The 25,076-nt window shown below is 42.8% G+C and overlaps 1 protein-coding gene across 6 annotated transcripts in view; it reads left to right on the top strand.

Annotated features, from left to right (window-relative positions):
• Nucleotides 1-25,076, top strand: part of LIMS1 (LIM zinc finger domain containing 1) — a 76,392-nt gene that overhangs the window by 33,866 nt on the left and 17,450 nt on the right. For 2 of the 6 annotated variants that reach the window (XM_037377395.1, XM_037377394.1), the window contains exons 1-2: nt 21,702-21,898; nt 24,171-24,330. In XM_037377395.1, coding sequence (XP_037233292.1) covers nt 21,717-21,898; nt 24,171-24,330 — 342 coding nt within the window. In that variant the 5' untranslated portion in view covers nt 21,702-21,716. Of the gene's footprint in view, nt 1-6,218; nt 6,507-21,701; nt 21,899-24,170; nt 24,331-25,076 lie in introns of those variants that run through there. The other 4 variants (XM_037377391.1, XM_037377392.1, XM_037377389.1 and 1 more) reach the window with 3 other exon arrangements.

Raw genomic sequence — 25,076 nt, 5'->3', positions numbered from 1 at the left:
CAGCACTCACAGCCTTAAAGTAGTGTCACCTGCTACTTTGGTGGTCATATTTGGTTGTGCGCAATGTGGTGGTGGTGCCTTCAAAGCATGTGCACATTTTCAGGGTCACCAGCATCTCTTCCATCCTTCTCATGGGGAGCATGCCATTTTCTCCCCTTGGCAATTTAATTTAATTTCAGTGTAAAGAACACAAAACCTTGATAAGAGGCTTTTTTTTCTCTACTTGTAATGTAGTGTTAGTAATTTGAAAATTATTTGTGAGATGGAAAACAAAGGGGCCAGGAGAATAATTGCTGGGCAGTCAACAGAATAAGCAGTTTATAGGCTGCTGTGGCTTTGTTTGCATTGATTTAATCCTGATGAGTGATGTTTTGGACAAAAATGAGGACTTCCTAATGGTCCTTATATTCCTTCAGTGGAAAGGCAGAGTCAGCCTGAGGCCTGTTTTGAGATATCCCACTAGATGTCCAGCAAAACCAGGTCTCAGTGGTTGCCTGTCTGGAACAGCTTTGTCAGCCTTTCTGCAGCCCTGGAAGGGCTTGCTGGCTTTCAGGGCACAAACTGGCTGTCAGAGCAGGTAATTCCACAGGGTATCTGGGGCAGCAGTTCTCTGGGCAGGTTTTTTTTTCACTTTCCACCCATTTTCAGGTTCGCTTCTGTCTTTGTCTTTGTCTTGGGGGCTTCCTCAGTCTTTTGTGTCATCTGCTGGGGGACTTTAAGTTGCCCAGTAAGCCAGCTGGCACCAGGGGCTTTTTACCCCAATTTCCAAAGGCATTTTATCCCATTACAGTGAAGTAAACATCCTGAATATATATACAGTAGTAGGATGCAAGTCACCTTGTTTAAAGATAGGACTTTCTAATTTTCTTTTTCAGACTTAGCATCTTCATGCATCATAAACAAAGTGCTTAAATGTAAAAAGTATATTTCTGACTCTGTTTGAAAATCTCATAAGGGAAGAAGCTTTTAATCCCAAGACTAAAAATTATTCTGAAGGGAATGTCCCATATCTAGATATGCAGATTGGGAATTGCATGTATTTTTCTACATGTTCTAGGCTATGAAGATTAACCTAAACTCTGAATTTGGTGGCTTCAAACCCTCCCTTCCCCCATCTTTTTGGTTTCTTTTTTTTTTTTCCGTTTTCTTTTTTCTCTTTTTAAAGATGTTTATGCCATGGAGTTCAGGGTCCATTTGATTAATTGTACCTATCTTAAAGATTCAACTGCTTGCCAGCATGCTTATCACTCTTTTTTTTTTTTTAAAGAGGGTTATGTATAAATGGCAGGACAAAATTGATTCATGCTGTGTCACATGGATTCTTCTTTGCACAGCTACTCAAGCATTGATTATCCACTGATGAACAGCATACATTTCTAGCTATAATGCTAACCTGTATCTTCAGCTGCTGGTCTGTCGTTCTTCTCTGCTCTCAGCTAAGCCCCAGTCTGAATTATTAAAATACACGCGGGTTAATGCATACCTCTCTCTGGCTGTAGAGGGAAATACTGGCATTGAGAAATAAGGCAGCATTTTCCCGGTAGAGGGAGGTATTGTAAAGCTCAGCTAAAGTAGGATTCCACTTGCTGGAGAAAAATGTGCCTTTGCAGGGTGTTTTTTCCCTGAATTTTAGGAATTCATGGGGCAGCGTGTGTAGAGAGCTTGGAGGAGGCAGCCAAGAGACCTTGCCTCACTCAGGTAGCCAGAACGTTTTCCCATGCTTGCTTTTATATTTTTTCTATTATTATTGGAATAGAATAGTTGGAATGAGAGCAGGGACCTCTGCCTTGCCTCACCAAAACTCATGGGCTGCCTGCAGTGGAGGTGGAAATGCCTTTGGTTCTGCCAGGACAAGGAGGGACCCCATGATCAGCACAGCAGCTCCTTGCCTTCCCTCTGCCCCCTGAAACCCCAAAGGACTTTGGTGGGTTGAGTGTGTCACTGCTCTGAAGGATGCAGAGCACACCGTTATGTAGGTTTTTTACTTTACATTGTATGGCAGGGGCATGAATCCATAGAAGAGATTTAAAAAACCCCAGCAACTACCTTAAACTGTGGCAAACATGCTTGGTCAGCTAGAGCATGGACATAAATCCAAAGCACTGCTTTGTGGTGTCTAGGTATATAGTTCAAGTGCCTCAGTACTTAACCTAATCTGCAGATTAAATGTGTGTGCTTCAGGATTGATTGCTGAGTGGAAGAAGCAGATGTTGGAGTCACATTAGACAAGGAAGGAAACATGTAGATAGTTAATTACTTAACTCCTTGAATCAACAGTTTAGGCTCCCTTGAAGCTTTGAAATTTTTTTTTCAAGGTTTGCATCCTTAGATTTGTGGCTTGATTTCTCTCTGCTCATTTCCTTTTATCACCGCCTGCCCTAGCGGGGACCCAAGGCACAGTATGCTATTCCCCAACACCCAAACCCATCTGTGGGGACTCGCCTCAGCAGCCTAATTCAGAGAGGCATAAAGCTTCATTTGTGGTTGGCACATCAGTTGGGTGCTTCGGTGGTTCTGGCAAAACTGCTGGAAGGGTTATTGCCACCTTCTTTCACTTGTTCCAGTGCGTCCTGTGCATTCCCACTGATGTACAAGCCTTTACCTTGGCTTTAAAAAGTGATTCTCTTCAAACCTTGTGAGAAACAGTAGAAAACCAATGTTCCTGGACACGTTTCTCTGGAGACTCATCCCTGTGATAAGCTGGGTGAGCGATGAAAGATGGAGAAACATGCTCCTCCATTGCAGTCACCTTTTAACTGTGTGCATGCTATTGATATTCCTATACTGTTCTTATAACACTCTCCTGATTATTTTTTTGACTGTTTATGCTGCCCTGAAAACAGCTTTTTCTATCACTTTGAAAATCTTCAACTAAATTTAATTGAAATATGGTGGTTTCTTCAAAGTTTAAAAAAACCCCAAACCCAGAACAACGTGCACTGGAGTGGAAAAAAGAGCAATGACCTCAGTAAAGGCTTCTCTGTGTGGAATAAAAGTGCTAAAACTTTGTCTTTTCTGGTTTCTGTACTTAACGTGTTCTCTGTAAATACAGACTTATGAAGAAATGTACTGAATCTGAAATACTTGGTATTTTTTGTTATTCTTAAATTCAATTACATGGATTACTGTTCACATCCCTTTGAACACAGTGAAAAGTAACCAGACATAACCTGTCTTAAATGATTTTTAAAGTGCAAAATTCTGCTGAATTCCTACAGTCACCAGAAAAGCTGTACTTTTCACATAAATTTAAGAAAGCACACTTCAGGCCTGGTATATCAAGACAAATACTTTGTAGGACTGCAATGAAAACTCAAGCATGAGCCATGTCCCACGTAATAAAAGGTTATTTATGGCTTGGGATGAATGAAGAACTGCATAGTTTCTGTCTAGGTTCTACCTTTTGTTGCTTAGACATGCGTGATTTTTTTCCTCTAATAAAATACTGATAATACCATGCCTATCCATCAGATTGCAGTAGCAATGTTAGCTTTCTCTGGGGGTGGGAGGATGGTTGGTTGCATGAGTGAGGCGGTGAAGAGGCATGCACTGGAAAATGAAGAGTGAACCTTCAAAGTACAGGACGTAAAAGAAAGCTGCGTGTTACCTGTAATAAGAAAAGCTGTGGTAACTTGGCCAGTCCTCAAAAATTTGGATGGAATGTGAAAGCTCCAAGTGGCCCCATCCCACATGAGAAGAATGTAATCTCTCAAAAAAAGGAATTATAAACAGCAGATAGGGGCTGGAAGGTAAAAGGAGACATTCGCTAAGGAAGTTCTTCCTTCAGGGTGAGGTCCATCCGAGTTGTTTTCTGGCAACCTTTAATCGAGTGAGTGCAGAAATATCACTTGCGTTCTCCAGCATCTCTCCAAAAAAACAGTTGGCCCTTAACAATATGTATTTGATACTCAGAACTTAAGGTTTGGCTGTTTGAGTAATTTCAGACTTGAAACCTCATCTCTCATGAGAATTTATGGAGAGTCCCCTAGGGCAAAAAAGGTGTCCAGTTTGGATTTCTTCTTGTAGAAAGCTTTAGGCTTGTTCTCAAGTCCTCCAGGAAAGTCTTTTTCTAAATCAGCTTAGACCCCTGTTGGAGTTCACTGAAATAATGTTGCTGTGGAGCTCACTGCCAGGTCTGTTGTAAAAAACTAACCATCTTGCCCTCCTAAATAAATGTTGCAATGGATTTGATCTCTATAACAAACATTTTTGTGTCTGGACTTCTTGTATTCCTATAATTTACATGGTCTGTATGGTGGTGTTGATTTTAAATTTTAATAATATCAATTTGGTGCAGCTCTGGTTTCCAAGTGTATTTTAGTAAAAGCCTTTGTCCCATAGGCTGTCCAAGTGCAGTGGCTGTTCATGCAGATAAACATGAATTTTAATGCTGTGTATTTCACATGAACGCAACTTGCAGCAAAGTTGGTGAAGAGTTGTCCTTTAATTTTTGATAGATTTGTGTTAATACAAAAGTATTCAGTGTACACTGGAGAGAGTGCTAGTGTAGTGAATAAAAGATTATGAACAATTGTAGGTAATAGTTCAATTTCTTTAATTTACAAATAGCTGTTTCACAGCAAAAAAATGTACACTGTCTTCATTTTTTAGGTTAGTATGATCTAAAATTGATTGCTTGGACAAAGGTGAATCATTGGTACAGTGATATTTAAAGCACAGTAAAAACTGTTGGTAATGTCTAAAAGCTGCTGTGCCATGAGCGTCTGTCATCTGCCGTCCTTAACCTCCACTCCTAACAGCATTAACTTTTCATTGAATCGCTGATTGACTGACTGCAGGGAATTGGCATTTAATTATGTTTAAGCTTATCCTACTGCATATTGAGAAACAATTTTAAATACTTTGAAACTGGATTGCAGCATGTTTAGGCAAACATCGTGACCATTCCCTCTTTTATTTTCTGAGGACAGGAGCTCAGATGTATAGCACTTGTTGACATTTCAGTGTGTGCAACCTTCTAACATCATATAAATCACTTTGAATTTTTCCAGCCATTATCTATTTGGCATGTTATGTGACTCTTTTTCCAAAATAATTTCTGTTATTTTTCCATTGTGTGATGTTTTATATTATATGTTGATGACATTCCAGACCGAAGCATGCTGATAGTATTATATAAAATTACTGTGCCTGTGTTCAGTCTGGTAATCCTGACAAAATTGGTGTCATGTGGTGCACCCAGTATTACGTATGTTATGCTTTTCTCCATTACAAGAGTTCAGAAATACTCTTATATGTATCCTGCTACAAAATAAACACTTGAATAGTAAACTATGTTTCCTATCCTAGTCAAAACAGCCCTTGCAAATTATTACATTTCTTGGCTTTTATTAAATGCAAGTTCATTCTAAAAACACACCCTCTGCAACTCTCAATGTAGAAGTAGAAACTGTGAATAAAGTTTTTGTTTATGTCTGCCTAGGATAATGTCAAACTGTAAAAATGTTTCAAAAGGTGGTAAGCTATTTTGAAGCCTCCCTTTAAGTTGAAATGGAGAGTTTTATTACTAAAAAATTACTAAGTAAGATGAGACACAGAGCATGCAGATCCCTGCCAGTCACCTTCCTGTCTTACAGGAAACCTTAAGCGCTTTCATTCCTGTTTTACAATTACACAGGACACTCCATCACTACAAAATATGACAAATAGTTGAAGTAGTTATGTTTTAATAGCTGAGAGTAGGAAGAAAAACACATTGTGGTTTTCTTCTGATTTTCAAGATGTGTGGAAAAGAGCCATTTCTGACAAGCACAGTGCTGTTGTGTTTCCAATAGAGTATTTTAATGCTGGTTGCTGAAGTTACTTTGCGGCACACTTTGCTGCATTAATCTCCCTATCAGAGTTTGCTCACATGCTTGAGTAACTGAATTTTCATAGCACTGATGACTTTCTTTTTATCGTAAATTATAGCATGGAAAAGTTCACAGCTCATTGCAGCCCTGGAGTTTTTTAGCTGATCGCAGCAGGCGCTGGGAGAACTGCCTGCTTTGCACAGCACACGGCGGGGTTGCGCCTGCTGGGACAGCGAGAGTTCGGAGAGAGCTGGAGGGAAGCGGGTGAGCTTGTTGCAGACATCCCTTAGGTGTGATCGAGTGATAAAGGAAATGTGGTGCCCTTCGGGAGGGTGTGTACCTATGAGAAACAGGAAGCCGAGCAGCGGCCGCCTGCCTGCCTGCCTGCCTGCCGAGGTTGGTAGCTCGGGCGGGCGCAGGTGTGCCGACACGCCGCTGAGACTCTTCTCTCCAGGCGTCTTGGCAGGCACGCTCCTCGCAGCAACATCTGGAAGAGGCGGAGGGGGGAGAAACCCAACCCAAAGCCAAAACAGCACAACACCCCCCCCTCCCTTAAAAAAACCAACCCTCCAGGTAGAGGAGAAATATGACGGCCTTGCAGCTGAAAGAGTTGTCACATTCAGGTCTGTACAGAAGGAGACGGGATCGCCCCGATAGCGTGGGACTGCCCGGGTCACATGAAGAGAAGCTGAGGTGAGTGCGAGTTGACGGGTACCGCCGGGGCGCCGAGCCCTTCTCGGCAGCCTGCTTGCTTCGGTGGTTTTATCAAATAAAATGCAAACACAGCTCTGGAAAGTCACTGAAAAACACATCCATTGAGAAGCAGTCCCGAAGCGCTACAGAAAAAAAAAATCCCAAAGGAAGGATAACAGGAGCCATACAGTGACCTTGTGGGTTTTGGCGATGGTGTGACTCCCATCCCTGGCTCTGGGAAGGGCAAATGTTAGCCAGCGGCTGCTTCTGGATCCCTTTTGACAGCCAGCGCTTGCAAGTATAACTTTCTGCAGGCTGACAAGTTTGCTCGGTCTGGTTTGAAGTCAGTTTCGGGTCACCCGGGCACTGTGGGTTGTGCTGCTTCTCGGGGGGTCTTGGCGCAGCCCTTCCGCTGGGCTGGTTTCCTTGCAGAGGGTCTGGGTCGGCTCCTGGGCTCTGGCTTTCTTCATGGGGGGTTCTTTGTTGTGGAAAGGGCTTTAGACAAAAGAATGCAGCAGGACCACTTAGCCTGACCTTACCCAGGAAGGGTGACCAAAAATCGGAAAGTCATTTAATGTCCTGGGTTATCTTCCTGATGCTATGTGCCTTTTGAAAGAGTAACAGCGGATTTTCAAAAAAGCCTCTGTTTGGAGCAGGGAGATTGAAGAATTGTATGTAACCTGAGTAAGTGCAGACACACAAAAAAGAAGTAAAAATGCAAAGTTTTTTTTTTTCTAAGTGTGCTCCGTGTGAAAGCAATCTCCTCCCGCTTCAAGCTCCGCAGAAAAGGATCCTGTGTAAATGCTAACAAAAGCCTCAGTGGAGAGGAAGTACTTCCTATCTCCTAATGCCTGTTCTTGTGTTGTATTTTTAGGTTATTTTTCAGTGGTGGTTGTGCATCGGATTGGAGTGCTGTGTAATTTAAAGGGTTTTTGTTACTGTGCTTTCATTACCTGAGTTAGCAATTTCAGAACAATGGGCATTCAAATTACCCTTTTGTAATAACCAAGCACCTTAATTAAAAATCACTGTGGCAAAATATATGACTGTAGTCTACTGATACTATTTGCCACAAGACAGCAGAAATACAGGATCAGCTCTAGGAATGTGCTAACTTGTGGGTCTGAATGTGTGCTTGGTAACTCTTTATAGTAGTATTTCTGAATTGATTTCCTAGATGGATTTCTAATAGCATTAGCAATATATATTATATTAATTTGACTATAGGTGAAAAAATAATCAGTAGAGTAAGAGATGTGCAGAGATTCTTGACTTTTTTATGCTCAGGAATGAGGAAGAATAGATGTTTTTATGGAAGAGAAAGCCGCTTTTTAAAGTATGTACATACAAAAGAGCACTAGCTCTACAGTTGTATTGCCGTTTCTCTTATTTGTATGTACAACCAAGATGGGAACGAGACCCTTTTTGGGCTGGGTGGGGGGAAGGGGTTGTCTGTACCAGTGTAAGTCTAAGTGTTTTGATCTTTTCCTGAGCCTCTTCTGGTTAAGGATGAGAAATATGTGAAATGGGGCTCGATCTTGAGAAATAAAATCCAAGTTGGGGGAAACAGCAAATCAGGGGACTTATGAATCAGCCCAGGGCAGGGTATTGGAGATACAGGAAGGTAAATAGAGCATGGTCAGATGATGCTTCTAGAGCAGGGGAACAACCCATACCTAAAGACAGAGCCTCTCTTATGTTTGCTAACAGCTTAAGTTGTTTCTTATTCAAAGTAAACCTTGCTCCTTCCTAACCCATTTTGTGATATTTCAGTGTGTTGCCAAGCAGCCTTGTTTGTCATTTTTACTGCATCCTCCATGACAAAAGGCGATGGCATTGTAAATACAGAATAACGACGTAACAACAGGGCAAAGAGCAATCAGGAATGAAGAGAAAAAGTTCTGTAGTTTTCCAAAACTGGAAACCTCTAGCTTTTTTTTCATATGCTCTCCCTGGTGACACTTAGACGCCTGTCCTTAGCAAATACTTTCAGAGTATGTAGAGTTCACAAGAAAGACAAGAGATTTCTTTCATCTGCTAAATATAGCTTGCCATCCTCCATGGCTTTGCAATGCCCTCCTGTAGTTTCTCTCCCCAGTTCTTTGTTCTAGTGCCTTTGTGTTTCATTTTACATACATATTAATCCACGTGTTAAATAATATCAGCCCTTGAGGAACAGTTTACTGAAAGCTGCTTTCTCAGTTCAAGTACCGTGTTTTTCTAATCCTGGGCCAAAATGTAATCGAGATGCCAATGTCCTCAGGATATTCTGTGAGAATTTCTGTATTTAAAAAAAAATTAAAATGAAAATCACTCTTTGTTGAAGTCATGCATGGTTTTCTGCCAGTTTTCATTTTACAGCCTTTCACACCTTACCCCAGTATGAAATTTCTCTCTCCTGCCCTTTTTGAGGTCTGTGTCTCCTTAGGTAGTGGTTTCCTGGCATCTAGGCTGGGGTGAGTGTTCCTCTGGTAAGGCACAAAACAGCAGTAAGTAACCCAGCTTCTCACACCCCTTTGCCTTGGCTGCAGGGTGCCTGGGACTGCCTCTGCTCTGCTGTTGCAAGCACCGCTGTAATTGTGGCTCCTGGGTCCGGCCATTGCTGCAGGAGCTGGACGTTGCTTGGTAGGACAGGGGCTTGTGTGCGTGCAAACTGTGGCTGAACCTAGCCAAGCGCTGGCAGTGGCAGTGCTGCAAAGCAGCTTTGGGGGGGCTTGGTGCCATAATTCTGTCTTTGCTCCTTCCTGGGACATTGTCAGTGTCATTTGTACTTAAACCACCTGATATTACTAATAATTAGGGCACTATGCAGCAATGCACTGGAACTCTTAAACATGTACAGAGTGCATGTTTATCATATAATGTATCCCATACATTTTATTTTCCAGGAACCAAAATTTCTTAAAACAATTACCTTTACAGTATAAAAATAATTTCTTATGTTGACATAGCTTCATTATAGGTCATGTGCCATGGGACTCAGCTCCACAACAGGAAGGTGAGCTTTAGCTTCTGCATCTGTGTCCACTGATGTCATTTCACCCCCATCATTTTCTTCCAGATCTGCTATTCAGTTTATGATGAGTCAGTCTCTACACACATTTCCCTCAGTCTTTTGCAGGAAAGACCATAGGAATATAGCTTGGCTCTTTCCATTAAGTTTTGTAGCTTGTCAGGTTTCCATTTACAGTAGCATCTTCTAAATACATACTTAAATATATTTAATAGTCTCTCTCCAAAAATCTTTTGCTCTAGCAAGTAGGTGCCAGGTCGTCTTGAGGAGAACTGTTCTCACGCATCTGTGGCTATCTGCAGGGCCTGATTCACAAGCAGCAGAGCTTACTCTAGTGCATGGTTTTGCTCGTTTTGCCTACCCAGTTGCTGTAATTTCTCATCCTGCTGCAGACAGAGTCCAGCACCTTGCATTGCTCCCACTGCCCTGCTGCAGTTTACAGGCTGGTGCTTGGTGCTGTAACTTCAACATTGCAAGTTGGTATGGTGCAGTGGCTGAGCAGCTGAGCTGTCCCGCTGGCAGTGGTGAGGACCTGAGGGGGCTGAGAAGGACCACCAGAGCCTACCCAGTTGAGGAGAGTGAGGACATTTCAAGGGGTGGCACCTATAGCCATAAATAGCAAGCCCTAAGCTCAACTGAGATTGGGACCGGGGTGGGAAGGTAGGACTCATCCCCCTCTTTTAAAAACCTATCCTAGGCTGGAGTGAGTTGCCTTCCCAGGGAGCCTCTCTCATCCCCTCCACCCCACCTCCTCCTGGTGGTAACCCATGCCCAGGCTGTCCCTGCAGCTGCAGTGAGGTGAAAGGAGCCCTTGTCCTGACAGCACAGCACATTGATGGGAATGGGAAATTTGGCTTCTCTTTCTACATCTCCCACTCCATGTATCACTTAACAAACCTCATAACCTCTCTGGGAGCCTTTTAATCTGCTGCTGTAGATGCTCCTGGTGCTTTTCTGACCTTATAGGGAGCTGGAGCCTGCCTCCCTGCCTCATGTAAAATGTGGTCTGGATAGCTCATCATTTTCTTGAACCTGCACAGTGAAAAAAAGTGCTTGGTTTAGACCTCTGCTGGGTAGGGATGCTGAATGCAGTCCTCTTCCCCTGCTTGAGCTAGGGTCACCAATGCCTAGACCTTCACTACGCAGGATGTTCCCCAGGTGCAGAGCTCAAAGTGCTGGGGGCTGCCCTGCACCTTCATCTCTCCTTTGTCTGCAGCAGATGCAACAGTCATTGAAGTAACCGCAACCTGAGAAGTCTGCTTTTCAGAATGGAGGGGAAGACTTGTCCTTTTCCAGCTATATTGATTTGGTGGGGGAAAAAAATGACATCTCTGATAAATCTCAACTTGTGTTTTCTTTAGAAATGGCATGTAAAAATTTCTGACTGTATGCTGAGCTATTCTTTCTTGCTTTTCTCAGCAAACGGGATGCAAAGGAAATTGTATGCATACATTTATGATTAATCATTAGGAGTCACTTAACTAGAAGTATGCTTGCTACTTTTGCTCTTTCCCCTTCTCATCCCATAGTCTTTGTAAAAATAGAATTATTTCTCTAAAAAATTTGATACTATTAATTTCCAAAGCTCAGTAAAAGGTACTGGGAAGAACAGGGGTAATTTATTTATTTATTTTTTATAATTACAGTTAAAATCAATTTGATCAATAGTGCTGGTAGGTCTCTTTTCTAAGTACATATGGGTTCAAATGTGATTAAAAATGTAAACAACTTTTTAAGAGGTTAGTTTCAAGTTTTTACCAAACAGTAAATTTCAGCATCTGCAACAAGTAATCATTGGCAAGCTTCAGTTGATGGCTGTCAGTTACTCAGGTAGTTCACTGCTCTGTTGTGTTTTGCAGAAAGCACTGTAGATGTTTTCCATACTAATAGATTTAAAGTGTCTGCCTTTTCTTTGCTCTCTGCTGCTGAAGCTGATGGGTACATCTGCGTGAGTAGGTGCAGGCAATCTTTTACGGGGTCCATTCAGGCTCCCGCCTGCCCCTGCACGCCAACTCCATTTTGGAAGGCATGTGGCTGTGCCCCAAAATTTCACGCACAGATGCCCATGCAGATAAAATAGGAGACATAAGCACATTCTTATGTCCCACTGAGCCTTGGGGGGATAGGCTCTGCACAGCAAAGCTCATAGGTGACTATAAAAAGAATCAAATTAATAAAATCCCCCAAACATTGGCAGTGCAGTAGGGCTTAGTGCTTCCCTTTCTTCATGAAATACAGCATTTGGCAGTTGTGTGAGGTCACAAATCTCTTCAGCCTGCCATCAAAACCCCGTACGTAACAGCCACCAAGGTGTGCAGCTGTTTCCAGCTGCATGTCCCCCCTGAAGACCTGGTCTTCCTAGGAGGGAGAGAAGATGCTGGTCGGGGACTGCCTGGAGAATCAGGAATCAGGGAAAACAGGAATCATGTGTTGAGTTTTCAGATGCCTTAGAGTACTGAGGATGGGGGAAGGCAGAAAGAAAAGACCTGTCTGCACCTGGAAGCATTCTTAAATTTGATTTCCAGTGGTAATGTTTCTTAATAGCATCACAAATGTTACTATTTATATAGCTGCTTTCTGTAAGTGCTCATGGTGCCAGAGTCAGCAGGTAAAGCAGTAATTATTCAATACATTGGTAAAAAAAGAGACTAATTTATTAAACCAGGAAGAGCTTGAAAATAAATGTTAAGCCACAAAAAAATGAAAATTCTTCATTTGTTGTGGTTAGTAAGTCTTCTGGAATAATAGAGAGTTGGGACCTAGAAATACTAATTTGAATCAGATGCTTGGGAGCTCTTGATTAAAAAACAGTTTGCCTCATCTGCTAGCTGCTCTAATTGAAGAGAGGATTTGTACATGTAACCATAACACTGAATTGTTGTTATTAATTATAGTAACTTCCAGCCAGCAAGAGTATGTTTCATGGTTTTATTTTAGTATCGTGATACTGAGATTTTCTGTTCCAAGGTATCCAAATGACCAGAGGCATTACTTTTCATTTGTGCTATACTTTTCATGTCTCTAGGCATGAAAATAACTCATGAGGAACACACCCTTTTTTTCTTCTTGCCTTCTCTCTCACCCCTTGTCTCCTGCGTTGCATAATAACTCCAATTTTGTTTGACTTGCTCACCTGACTATCACCTCCTGTGACTCCAAATGACCAGAGGTAGCTGCTTGTGTAACAGAAACCCAAGCAATTACTACTGTTCCTTTTACACTTGCCTCATTGTAATAATCTATGGTTTCAATAAATTGTTAAGCTTCAATGATTATAGCAATTAGGATTTTCATTGCTCTTTCTTACAGGATTAGCTGGCTAATGGTAAGTTGTAGGTTCCTATTTTCTGCTTTTGCTTTCATGTGTTTTGAAAACAGTTAATCAGAGGTGTTCTCTACAGAAAATGTACTGTGATTCCTCCTTTTTCTTCGTTATGGTTAAGCTCTCCTTTGAATGCAGTCAGTCACACTTCAGTGTATTTACGCACAGAAGTATTCTGCAGTGGAGAGAAAACTAAATCCTGTCAATGTCACCACTTAATAAAAATTACTAGTTTGCAGGCGTTAGGGAGAACAAGCTTAAAGACCGTAAGTTTGGGTTCCTTTTTATTTCATTTTGTTTTCCTGTGGTCTCTGCGCTGTTCTAGGAAATGCAAAGCTAACAGACATGGTGACCTCGAGAGGACTGTGAGCCTTGTACATGGTGCTCTCCAGACATGTGAACAGCTCAGCTTGCCAAGTATGTTGCCTCTGATGGTGGCCAAAAGCTGATGCCTGTGGAAGGAGGTAGAAGGCAAGAGTGGGCCTTTTATGGAATTTCCCTTGGTAGTAATCCCAGCTTGCTGCCAGCTGTGGCTCGGGGACTTCCTACAGTTTGTGACATACAGTGTTTTTCCCGTTGGTTAACTCTGCCAGTCTTGGCTTACACCTAGCAATCTCGGGGCATTTCCCAAACATGCGTGATGCACTGAGTTTTCATGTGTATTACCTGATTGCAGAGTCACAGAATGGCATGGGTTGGAAGGCACCTCTGCAGATCACCCAGTCCAAGCCCCTGCTACAGCAGGGTCACCCACAGCAGGTTGCACAGAATCGCGTCCAGATGGGTTTTGAATGTCTCCAGAGAAGAAGATTGGATGCCGTAGTGCACATGGTTGTGTGTTAATTTTTTTTTTTTTTGCTTGATTTGTCATAGCAGCTTCAGGCATTGTTCAGTTTTCATCTTTGTATCTACCGGTTTGCAGAAACTTCTGATTTTACTTAGTTCCTGGTAGCATTCTGAAATGACAGTTTCATATACAGTGCTTTATGAGCATTGTGTTTGGATGATACTGCTCAGCTTTGCTAGCAGATTTTAAATCACCCTGTGATGCGTCTTTATATGTCAAAGAGATGAAGCTCCATGATCTTTTGGAGCCTTTTGTCCAACAAGAGAAATTTTGTTTATGCCTTTTGTGACATATTTCCCTGTAGCTTTTCTGCCTTTTCTTTCTGCTGTAATGGCCATGATAGAGCTAGAAGAAAATTAATTAAAAAGCATTAGCTATTATCCTCAAAGGAAGTTACATATTGGCAGACACAGCTAGCAATACCTGGCAGCATTTCTCAGCTGTGCCCTTTCAAATGAGATTCAAAAGATTCAACCTGTTCCAGCAAGGAATGAACAGATGAAGGTGAAGCGGATGTGAAATGATGTTTGTCTTTTCCAGCATGTTAAATGCATGCATGCCACACTCTTCATAAATCATAAAGTTCTTGATCCGAGTTCAGTCTACCTTTTGAACTCTGTTTCTATGCAGCTATTGGAAAAATGTTACCCACTCGGAGTCATGACTCAAAACTGCCCTGGCTGGTCCCCTTCTTGTTCCGGTATGGAAAGTTTGCATTGAAAGCTGTTTGTCTTGCTTGATGTTTGGCTTTTCAGTTATAGTTTTGTACGTTTCTCCTCACTGATTTCTGAAACTGAAGCATACACTATAATTCTGATATGTGAAAAAAGCTGCTCCTTATACTTTTTTTTTTTTTTTTTTTTTTAAAGGACATGGTAGCAGTGCAGCTTCAGGATAGGATAGCGCCATGAGTTACCAGGTTGCATGTCATGAATTTTGCCTGAAGTCTACAAGTAATTGCTTAGTTTTAAGATACATTCCTTTCTAAAGCTAATCCTCAAATTATATCCGCTTCTTTGTGGTATGTAGCAAAGGGAAAGGAGGTTTAGTAGGGCTTGAGCCCCTCTGATGCAAAGCACATAACCCCACCATCTTCCTTTTTCTCTTGGCTTCTGTTCTGCCAAGCAAATAACCTGCGCTGCTCCTTCAGATAATCCCAGCGATACACTGTTGCGAGGGGTAACTTCTACATCTTCCCTCACAAGTCTTATTATAACTACTCACTCTTGCTTTACCCATTCAGGATTAGTTAGTTGCTGAGGTGGAAACCTAACTTTAAAAAACCCCTTGCTATAGTTACCAAAGCCTTCAGTTTGTGAAATGCGTGGAAGTCTTGCTTTGCACTAACTGCTACTGAAATTCATGCATGCTTACTTGACAGGTCTGCTAGTAGCATTGAATAGCTAATAAATATAAAGTACAAGATTAAGACCTTCTGTTTGTATCGCCCAAAATGTTAAGACCATCGTAATGAAGTATGAAAGCAATGCTATTTTGTATTAGCTTTATTTGTCAGTACATTGCTCATGCTTGACTCTTAGCAACATAAACTGTTTCAGGTTATTCTCTTTCAGGTGTTGAATATTAGGCCCGTTATTTAATTCGGCAATGTTAACTGCAGATGGCTCAGCTGTCTGCCATCTTCTGCTGGTTTTAAAGCTTGGTGATGCTGCAGTGAATGTGGGAAGAGAAAAATGTGAAACCAAAACCTAGAGTGACTAGTAATTATGATTTAACATGTGTGTGAGAGAAGAGCAACAGCTGAGGAAGTGTTTTCTTTGCCACGTTCGACTTCTGCCCAAAATATATTAATTCAAGCAATGAAAAGCTTTGCACTTCCTCATATAAAATAGAAAAACAAAATGAAGGTGAAAAATGGCTTCTGGGGTTATGTTGCTAGAGGTGAAGATTAATAGTAATATTAGAGGGGAGACGTGTGGAAATGATGTGTTAGTAAAGCTGAGGGTCAGTCCTCAGTGTGGTGTCTCCGGTGGTGTTACTGTAGTAAAGGACGTGGCTGCTAGGCGGGAAGCCTGGTGTCGCAGTTACCTCTGTCCTACAAGGGACTGCATGGATGTACTGGAAGTCTCTCCTGGTAGCCGGCTGTTATGTTGAGTCACGGCATTAATTATAGCTCCTGGATGAACTGCTCAGGTCATGGTGTTTGGCTTGTGAAAACATGGGTTCCAGCTAGCACGGGGTAGATGGCTAAGGCAGAAGCAAAGGCTGGAGTTTGCTCACACTAAGGATTCAGCGAAAGTTTTTTGGTGAATTTCAAAGAGAGATGACAGGAGCTGAATATTGCTGCTAGGAAACTGAAGAGAAATACAGTAGTGCGGCATTTTAGAATCGTGTAGGTTGGAAAAGACCTTTAAGATCATCGAGCCCAACTAAACCTAACACTGCCAAGTCCACCACTAAACCATGTCACTAAATGCCACATCTATGTGTCTTTTAAATACCTCCAGGGGTGGTGACCCAACCACTTCCCTGGGCAGCCTGTTCCAATGCTTGACCAGCCTTTCAGTGAGGACATTTTTCCTGATATCCAATCTAAACCTCCCCTGGAGCAACTTGAGGCCGTTTCCTCATGTCCTGTTGGTTATTACTTGGGAGAAGAGACTGACATCCATCTGGCCACAGCCTCCTCTCAGGTAGTTATAGGGAGTGATAATGTCCCCCCTGAGCCTCCTTTTCTCCAGGCTAAACAACCCCAGTTCCCTCAGCCGCTCCTCACAGGACTTGTTCTCCAGACCCTTCACCAGCTCCGTTGCCCTTCCCTGGACACACTCCAGTGCCTCAATGTCCCTCTTGCAGTGAGGGGCACAAACCTGAACACAGCATTCGAGGTGCAGCCTCACCAGTGCTGAGTACAGGGGGATAGTCACTTCACTAGTCCTGCTGGCCACACTGTTTCTAATAAAAGCCAGGATGCTGTTTTCCTGAATTGTCAGAAAATGCAAAGATCAACCTCATACATTTTTACATATTTTAACTTTAAATCTGTTGCTTAAGTAATGGTGGAGGAGCACACATGCACTGCATTGTAATTTGCTTGCAATTACTTGATTACACTCTGTTGTGCATCCCTTGACTTTCCAGTGGCGTTGTTTTCACCAATATAAACGTTTTTCTGCCCAAACACTTTCAAATTTTAGAATTGAATGGCTTTGGTGTTACAAAGTTCACTGTGTGTATGTCCAAACGGAAGGACACTTTAGAGCTTGGTGGGCCTGATCTTGTCTCGTTGGTCTTGAAAAAATGGTTCTTTTCAAAGTGAGCGTCTCAGAGGCATTTGGTGTGCAGCCCCTAGTATGAGTAGCTGACCTTTTTTATTATTCTTAAATTGGAAATAGGGATATAAATTTTGTTATATGAATGCATTAGTGCAAATGCATCTTTAAAATGTATTGAGTTGGGATACTTTGGATAAATACTGAAGTATACATGCAGTCAACCACACAGGTTTCAGATTTTAAGAATAACTGATAGTATGCTTTGTCCTATGCAGCACAAATTTATTAGACCTCTCAGGAGCTTCTTATAGGCCATACTGCATCTTTTTGTTCTTTTGTTTTTCCTGTCTGCATAGGAATCAGAAAATAGTAGTGGGGGGGGGAAGAGATGGCTGTATCGAACATCTGTACACAGAAGAAGTAACATCATGTTTTACAGGAGGCATGGCTTAATTTGGTAGTGTTTGTAACCAGCATGAAGAAAATACAGTCATTTTTTAAAATATTACTTACAACAGGAAAGTTCTACAGTTAAATATTGCTCTCCCTTTCTACAAATTCTCTCAGAGACTGTTTTTTCACTGTGCTTGTATGGCTGATAAAATGTTGTATGAGAAGGTGCTGCTTACCTGTTTGTTCCACTTATGTTCATTTCCTTATGAAGAGATGGAATGTGAACCTTCTCTGTTTGCAGAGACCGAAGCATTTTTTGGACATGTTTATACTGGAATGAGTTTATATTGAAGTATATGAAACAGCTAGAGTTGCCTTTTTGTTTGCCCTGTTTAAACTTTCACCACATCAGCTTAATGATGCTTTTTGTGGCAAAGACTAAAGGATGAAACTTTAGGAGCACTCAGAATTCACCTGGTTTTTATTACAGTGGTTTCAAGGTGGTTTTACATCCTTTTTCATAGTAGCAGAAGTTAGAGCAGTGCTGAGCACATGTGAAAATCCAACCCATAATGTCCATTTTTATTATAGAAAATATTTGTACCTTCTTTCAAATTGCCTTAGGAGACCAGCTTAACATGGAAAGTATTTTATTGCTTAAGAGATAAACAATTGCAGCAACCAGAACCCAAGACTGTATTTAATCTCAATTTTGAAAGATGCAAAAGGTCAATTAGTGCTTTAAAATGTTGGTGCAGAAATCAGTGCAGGGCACTGCAAGTCCACAGATATTTTGCAGCAAAACTTCTGTTCTAGTTGTTGTGTATTTTGCGTCTGAGGGCTATTGCATAGCATCTGTGTTAAATATCGTTAAAATGAAATCATCCTTGCCTATGTGGGAAGGGGAGGGATACACTGTGATTACTTATCCCCCTGCTGCATAACTCGATGGGGCATATGGCCTCCCAACAGCGCTGGTGACGCAGTGATATTTCACGGTGGCACGAGTAGGTTGCCAAGCAGCAGCTGCTTTTGCCAAGCACCTTGTTTGGAGCCGTGACTGCTCAACGCGTCTATTTGTGGCATGGACTGAAACGCTCAGCAGGGCTGGCTGGCCACGGAGCCTTCTCTGTAAGAGTCCCCGTCTGCCTCTGGCAGCCGCCGGCGCGGGCAGCTGGATTTGAAAGCTCTCCAGCAAAAGCAGCAAGTGAGTGGGGCGGCAGTCATCCATCAGCAATGATAAAACAGTGCAGCTATTTTTGCTGTTGTTTTCCGAAGCCTTTCTCCATAGCTGCAGTGGGACGCTTCCCCTCACTTCTGCTGTTTCCTCTAGCACCTTCCCCACCATCGGCTTTGGCTTCTGATAAAAACCTCAGTGTGCCAGGAGGAGCCTCTCTGTCTTCTTCCTTCCTACGTACCTTTTCCAGTTAAATACTCAGATTCTCCCTGTTCTCCTTATCACTGCTTCCTTAACAGCAGGCTGGCAAGTTTTGTCCCAGATCCCAAGGAATGCCCTTGGGAAGCTGCTGCTGCAAATCAACAACCTCTTACATGCTTCTCACTCCCATGGATGGCTTCACCTCCGAGTAACCTAGAATTCCCTAATGAAAATGCCATGTATTTTTAACAGACTATTTCAGATCTTGGCAACGTGCCTCCAGCAAAATGACAGAAAAGAGAAAGATGGCCAGATGCTCTGGATTTGTGGATTAGCAAATGTTCACAGTAGAAACTGTTTTGCTTCAGTAGCAGAAAGGCCCTTTTTAAACTCCTGGCAGGCTCCTGCCTTGCTTAATGGAAAACAAATTGGGAGTAATTCCACCAGCAGCAATGGCAATAGGCCTCGAGAACCAGGCAGCTTCTACTTGCACATAGGGAGCTCTATTAACTTGTAGGCCTGCTTCTTGAAAAAAGCTAGGAAGGTTGAAACAGGCTTTTTGGATGGACATCTTACTGCACTGACTTGCTGTACTACTTGCTTTGCTACAGCCACGCAGAGGACTGCACAGCAGCAAGCTGAAGAAGCAAGTATTTTCCAGTTGACCACAGAAAACACAAGGCAGTAGAAGTGGCTTCCAGCCACCTTGGTAACCTGTGAATTTCAGGTTACTGCAGGGACTGAAGTAGTCCACTGAGAGAAACTCTTCAGGGCTCTGATTCACAGCAGCAGCCTCCCAGGAGAATTGGCTGCCATCTGGGACAAAATGCAAGGAAACTGTTGAGGAGATGGTCAGTGATAAGGGGAGGAGACAGCCTGACTTGCTGTTTCTTATTTTAGTGGCCTGATGCACCTGTACTAGTCCTGGATGAATCAGCATGGTTAGTCCATTGCAGTCAGTGTCCCTGAAGTTTTTCATACAGAGAGAGGCTCAGCATTGACCTGTGCAGGAAATGCTGGGAAGCAGGATGGAGGAGAAGAGATCACTTAGATCACTATGCCTGCATCTCTGTTGGCAAACAGCGCTCGTTTTCATCACTGGTGCTCCAGCAGACACAGAAACCTTTTCTTCCAGCACAGTTTCCTGCAACAGTGCTCTGGCAAGATCATCGTGGCCTAGGGCTACAACCTGAGTGTTCCTTGATCTGGAGCTTGCTCCATGACAGATAAAAATAGGGCTTGAGCTCCAGCCAAGCCGTGTCAGTGGTGAGGGTGCAGCCTCCTTAGCCTGTTACAGCTTGTGACTTGTGGTAGCTCTGGTGCAAGCTGTATAATCACACCTACGGACGGGTAAATAAGCGGGGTCATGCTGCCTGGGTCCCACCTACCACCGGTGTCCCGTGGTGCAGGGGAATAACTTGCCCAGGGGTTGCTTCCTGCCGCGGGGAGGTGAAGGAAAGATGGCTGACCAAACCCATTCCACAACTCTGGCAGCGGCAGAAGGGTAATGCTGTGTTGGCTAGGCTGCAGGAAGGTGGCTACGTGCAAGCCCAGGCCTGTGTGGAGAGTGGTGTGCATGCTGCTGTGCGCTTACTGAGCAAGCTAGCCCAGGTACTGTTGGGAGAGATGGCCCAAAACCACCATAAGCCAGACCCTCTACAGTAGGTCCTAGGAAAGTGAAGGCATATTAAGAAGCAGTAGCCTTGACTGGACTTCCCGTCACATCCTTTGTCACCTTCTAGTCCTAATTTCTCTGTTCATCTCCCCCCGTCCTCCTCTGCTTTCTCACACCCCCTCGCAGACGAGCAGATTCTTCAGATACCAGGGTGCCATGTGTCATGAGCACAAAGCGCAGGCGGTTCTGTTGTTCAACGAACAGATTGCTAACGTGGCTGAGTCAGTTCAGTGCAAGAGATAATTACTTGGGACAGCTTCCCCCAAAGCCTGCTTTGTCTACAGTTACGAGTTGCTGGAAGCCGAGTGTCCCATGTCTGCCGCAAGCGCTGTGCTTCAGGCAGGGAGACCTTGCAGGGGTGTAATTACTAGCTGCAGATGTGCAGCTGATCGACTCTGCCTTCCCTAGTAAGTAGTGCACAAGTTCTTTTAAATAGAACATAACCATGAAATAATTGCAACATTAGGAGAGCATTCTGTGGTGAAGGAATGATTAATTTTCATTCTTTCTTCTTTCTTCCTGGTCTTGCTCTCTCAGTTCCCTAATATCCAGAGTAAATTACTTCACTAAGTGTTCTTACATTAGATAATTGTTCTAAATGCAGCACATCACTGGAAATCAAGCTTCTTTTTTCCTCCATATATTGCTCATTATAGCATACCTGGTAGTTCAGTTAATGGCCTGGGAAGCATGACAGAAGCTGAACTACCTGTCTGTACCTACCCCTTCTCTGAAGTACTGACAAGAAGAAAGACACCTATAGATAAATTCAGCACATATGACTTAGAAGACACAAGAGGAACATTAAAGGCTGTTTTAAAAATGTAATTAATATACCATAGTATTGAAGCAATATTTACCTAATGACAGAAGTCTTCTCTTCGTGCTTTCCACTGCTGGTTTGCCCATGATAAAATAGTGTTGGAATCCACCTCCACCCTGCCTCAGCAGAAAGTAGCTGTGGACAAATTTGGTGGTGAACGTACTTGCTCACGTAGGTTACTCACACCACAGCCCTCCTGGGAAGCTTCTATCAGCAGCCGGCAGCAAAGCCCTTTTCCAGCATCCGAGTTTGCATGAGGGCTTGTCAGGGGAATGTGCTCCTCTGCTTGCAGCCAGTGCCAGTAAATCACAGCGTGACAGGCTGACCGCCCCGCCACTGAACTTTTAACTTGAAGCTCTAGCAGGGCGCTGAGTAGCTCCGGCTACATGACACGGAGCTGTGAAAGTAAATCACTTTGCTGGGAACAAGGGGAAGTCCAGCATATTGGTTTGAGGACTTTGCCTACAGCTTCTTTGCAGTATAATCATAGAATATATACACCCAGGAAAGCAATTAGAGAGAGATGGACTTCCAGCGCAGAGCTCACCCTTACCCCATCCCAGAAGATGAAGAAGTTGCATACAAGGTCACTCCTGATGCTCACAACTCCACAGGAAACGAAGGCGAGAAACCGGTGTCAAAATTGCAACGTAGGCACAGTGACATAAAACTCTACAAAGAGTTTTGTGACTTTTATGCAAGATTGTAAGTTCATTCTGTTCAGCTTTGGGGTATAGCTACGATGACATTGGTGTAACATACATATGTATTCTATTATCTGAGCTTCGGGCAGGCTGTGCAAGCCATTCTCTAATGCAACCTTTGCCACTGTTCTGCTTGATACGTTGCCAGTTGTAACCATCAACTAAAATTTGAACTGTTACTTTAAACTTCAACATTAATTGCGTCAGAAATTTTTGTTGGCAGTTGAAATGGGGTTGGAATTTGTCAAGTTGTCTCTCTGACTTTAGGTTGTTTGCCTATTATTTTGGGTAAATGGGTAAACTGATTCACTAATGCAGAAGTATTATGTACATCACTTTTTACATATAAGATGTATTTCAAAGTGAAGTACTTTTGCATACTGAGGAGGAAAGCTTTGTTTTCATTTGTCTTTGAACTTTGTTTTGTGTTTTTGCTTGGATTATACTTTATGTCTGGCAGCACTTAACACCCTTAGTGCTCGAGAACTGTTGAGGTGATGATGAAAGATCCCAGTTTCGTTGTGATTATTCTTCATTCAGGTTGATAAGGAGGACAGGTGGAGTGGCTGAGGTTTTCCTCCACAGAAAGCATACACAATCTATGGAGACCATCGGCGAGCTTTATAGTTAACCACAGTTCATACATATAATCACTGCAGTTTGTCTGTAGGCTTGTCTGTTATGTATGAGATAGACCATCATCCATCTGATCTCCTTGTGAAATCTGCCCACTTGTTTCACCAACAGGGCAGTGAATATTTGGATAGCAGTTAGTGTTTTTCTCTTCTGCAAAGATCTCGAGAGAGAGGGGGAGGGGGAAAGCCAACTAATAATAACTGGTCAAATGTGACCTTGCATAGGGCTCTTCTGTGAGACAGTGTAAGAAATAGATAAAGCGCATTCCTTTCTGAACCACGTGCTAGGTGCTTGCTTGCTCCCTCGGATGCTGTGCAAGGAATGAATTAATTTCCTATTGAACCTGGTGGGAGCCAAGAGGTCTTGGCGGGGAAAGGCTTGGCATCTTGCAGAGGCCTGCGGGCTCTGCACTTACAGGCGCAGCATGATAGCTGAACCAAAATGTGTGCATGCATGCACATACGTTTAAAATAATGTCACCTGTGTAAGAAGCTTCCAGACAGATGTCCGAGTCAGTGGTTTTCTGAGCTGTGGTCAGATTGTAATGAAATTAGACCATTGCGCTGTATTTGCTCTGTGCTATCAAATGATATTAGGGGTAGAGAGGTGATCCTGAAAGGCATAGCTTTGAGAGTCTAGATATGAGTAAGAACATATTTGCAAAGGAAGAATCAAGTGAACCTTTTTCTAGCCTTAATTAACTGAAACACAACTGTACTGTCTTCTGCAGATGTGGACATGATCCTAGTGCAGTAGCTAATTCCTCTCATATTTTGCAGCTACTGCACTGTCATTTTATGGTCATGTGCCTTTGAGAAGCAACCAAATATATTTTGCATCCCTGGCACAGGTTTGTCAGCTTGTGTTGGCGTGCACGTGGGTTGCAGTGGAGCAGCCAGGGCATTCCCACCCTCCCCCTTGGCCCTGCACAAACGCCAGCATACCATGAGCTGCGCTTCCTGAGATGAGCCCTAACAGACCAAACAAAAATCCCATGACTTCAAACCAAATGTGTAAAATTACGTCAAGCTATGCAGAGCTTACATAAGAAGTAATTGTTTTTTAACCAGTTTAACCAGTGCTCTGGTTTTCAGTAGTTTGCCAGACTAGATACCATACACTCTTTCACATTGCTTATTTAGAGCTTTGGAACCAACACTGTTATATATATATTTTAGAATTAGGAATTATTTTGGAATTAACATTTATATTTTTCTATGTGGTGCCAGTCCTCAATTACTGTTAATATTTGCCCTTGTTTTCTGTAATTCTAATGTATTTCATCATTTTTTTAGTACTATTTTGAATTGCCTGCCTTTTCTCATCATAAAAAGCCTGTAAATGTATCTGTAATAACAACATTTCTGTTTGGTTGGTTGGATTTTTTTAATTGATAGTTATTGGAGTGCATTGTGGGGGTTTTGTTTCTCAGGAGTTTGGGAGCAGGGGGAAATAGCAACTTTATTTCTGGTGGGATGCCACAAGTCATTAAGTCCATTGAAAACCTTGTGTTGAGCAGCCTAGTGTTAGGCTGATGCATTTGGATTTGGAGAAAGAAAGAGACCCACAACCAGTGGTATTGGCTATTTGAACTAATGTTATTTCTGTTTCTTTTTTTTTTTTTTCTTTTACAACAGCAACATGGCGAATGCGCTTGCAAATGCCATCTGCGAGCGCTGCAGGGGTGGCTTTGCCCCTGCTGAGAAAATTGTCAACAGCAATGGTGAGCTGTACCATGAGCAGTGCTTTGTCTGCGCTCAGTGCTTTCAGCAGTTTCCTGAAGGACTCTTCTATGAGGTAAGTGGGGCAGAGCGTCCCTCTCGCCCCAGCCTTTGCCTTCTGCCTTCATTCCCATATCAGAGGTAGCTATGGGCAGATCGATAGCTCAGGAAGTCCCGTGAGAAGAACTGGGCTCTGAAAGAATATGCCTGGTAAACGGACAAAAAAACAGAAGTGTTTATGTGCTAATTTGGAGGACATGTGTGTATGTAACCTTATTTAAATGTGTAGCCTAATGTTTTCAGGGCAGTGGAAAAAACTGTTGGAGATTCTTTCTCAGTGCAGTTTTTTTTCCTCCCTAAAATCTGCAAATTTGATACATCATACCAGAAATACAGAGAAAGCATCCTTCTTAGAGGAACACAGTCATGCAGAGGGAAAACCCAGTATCCTGCAGTCCATAGATGGTTTATTGCTGAGTCGAGTGAGGCCAGCACAGCATCTGAAAAGCTGCTCATAGAGATGACCTGTAAGTCAGCATGCTGAGATCAGGGTGTGTGGAGAGCCCAAACCAGATGGGGCCTGCATAGGGTCGACTCTAGGTTTAACAAACCAGAGCATTCAAAATTAGTAGTTCTTACAGGCTTCCAAGGGTTAAAACCGCCTGTCACTTATATTTCTCAGCCCCAGGTAGATTGCCCTCAGCTCAGGTGGGTGTTTTGATATCTGTGTCGTTTTCTTTTTTACCTTCCCCTGTTGTGGGGATTCAGGACGTGGCTCAGCCATGTCAAGCACAAAGTAGCTTTAGTGAAAACTTTAGACAG

Source organism: Falco rusticolus, chromosome 2 (assembly GCF_015220075.1).
Source record: "Falco rusticolus isolate bFalRus1 chromosome 2, bFalRus1.pri, whole genome shotgun sequence".
Classification (NCBI taxonomy): Eukaryota; Metazoa; Chordata; class Aves; order Falconiformes; family Falconidae; genus Falco; species Falco rusticolus.
Note: the sequence above shows the minus strand (reverse complement) of the source record. Positions and strands in the feature narration are given on the sequence as shown.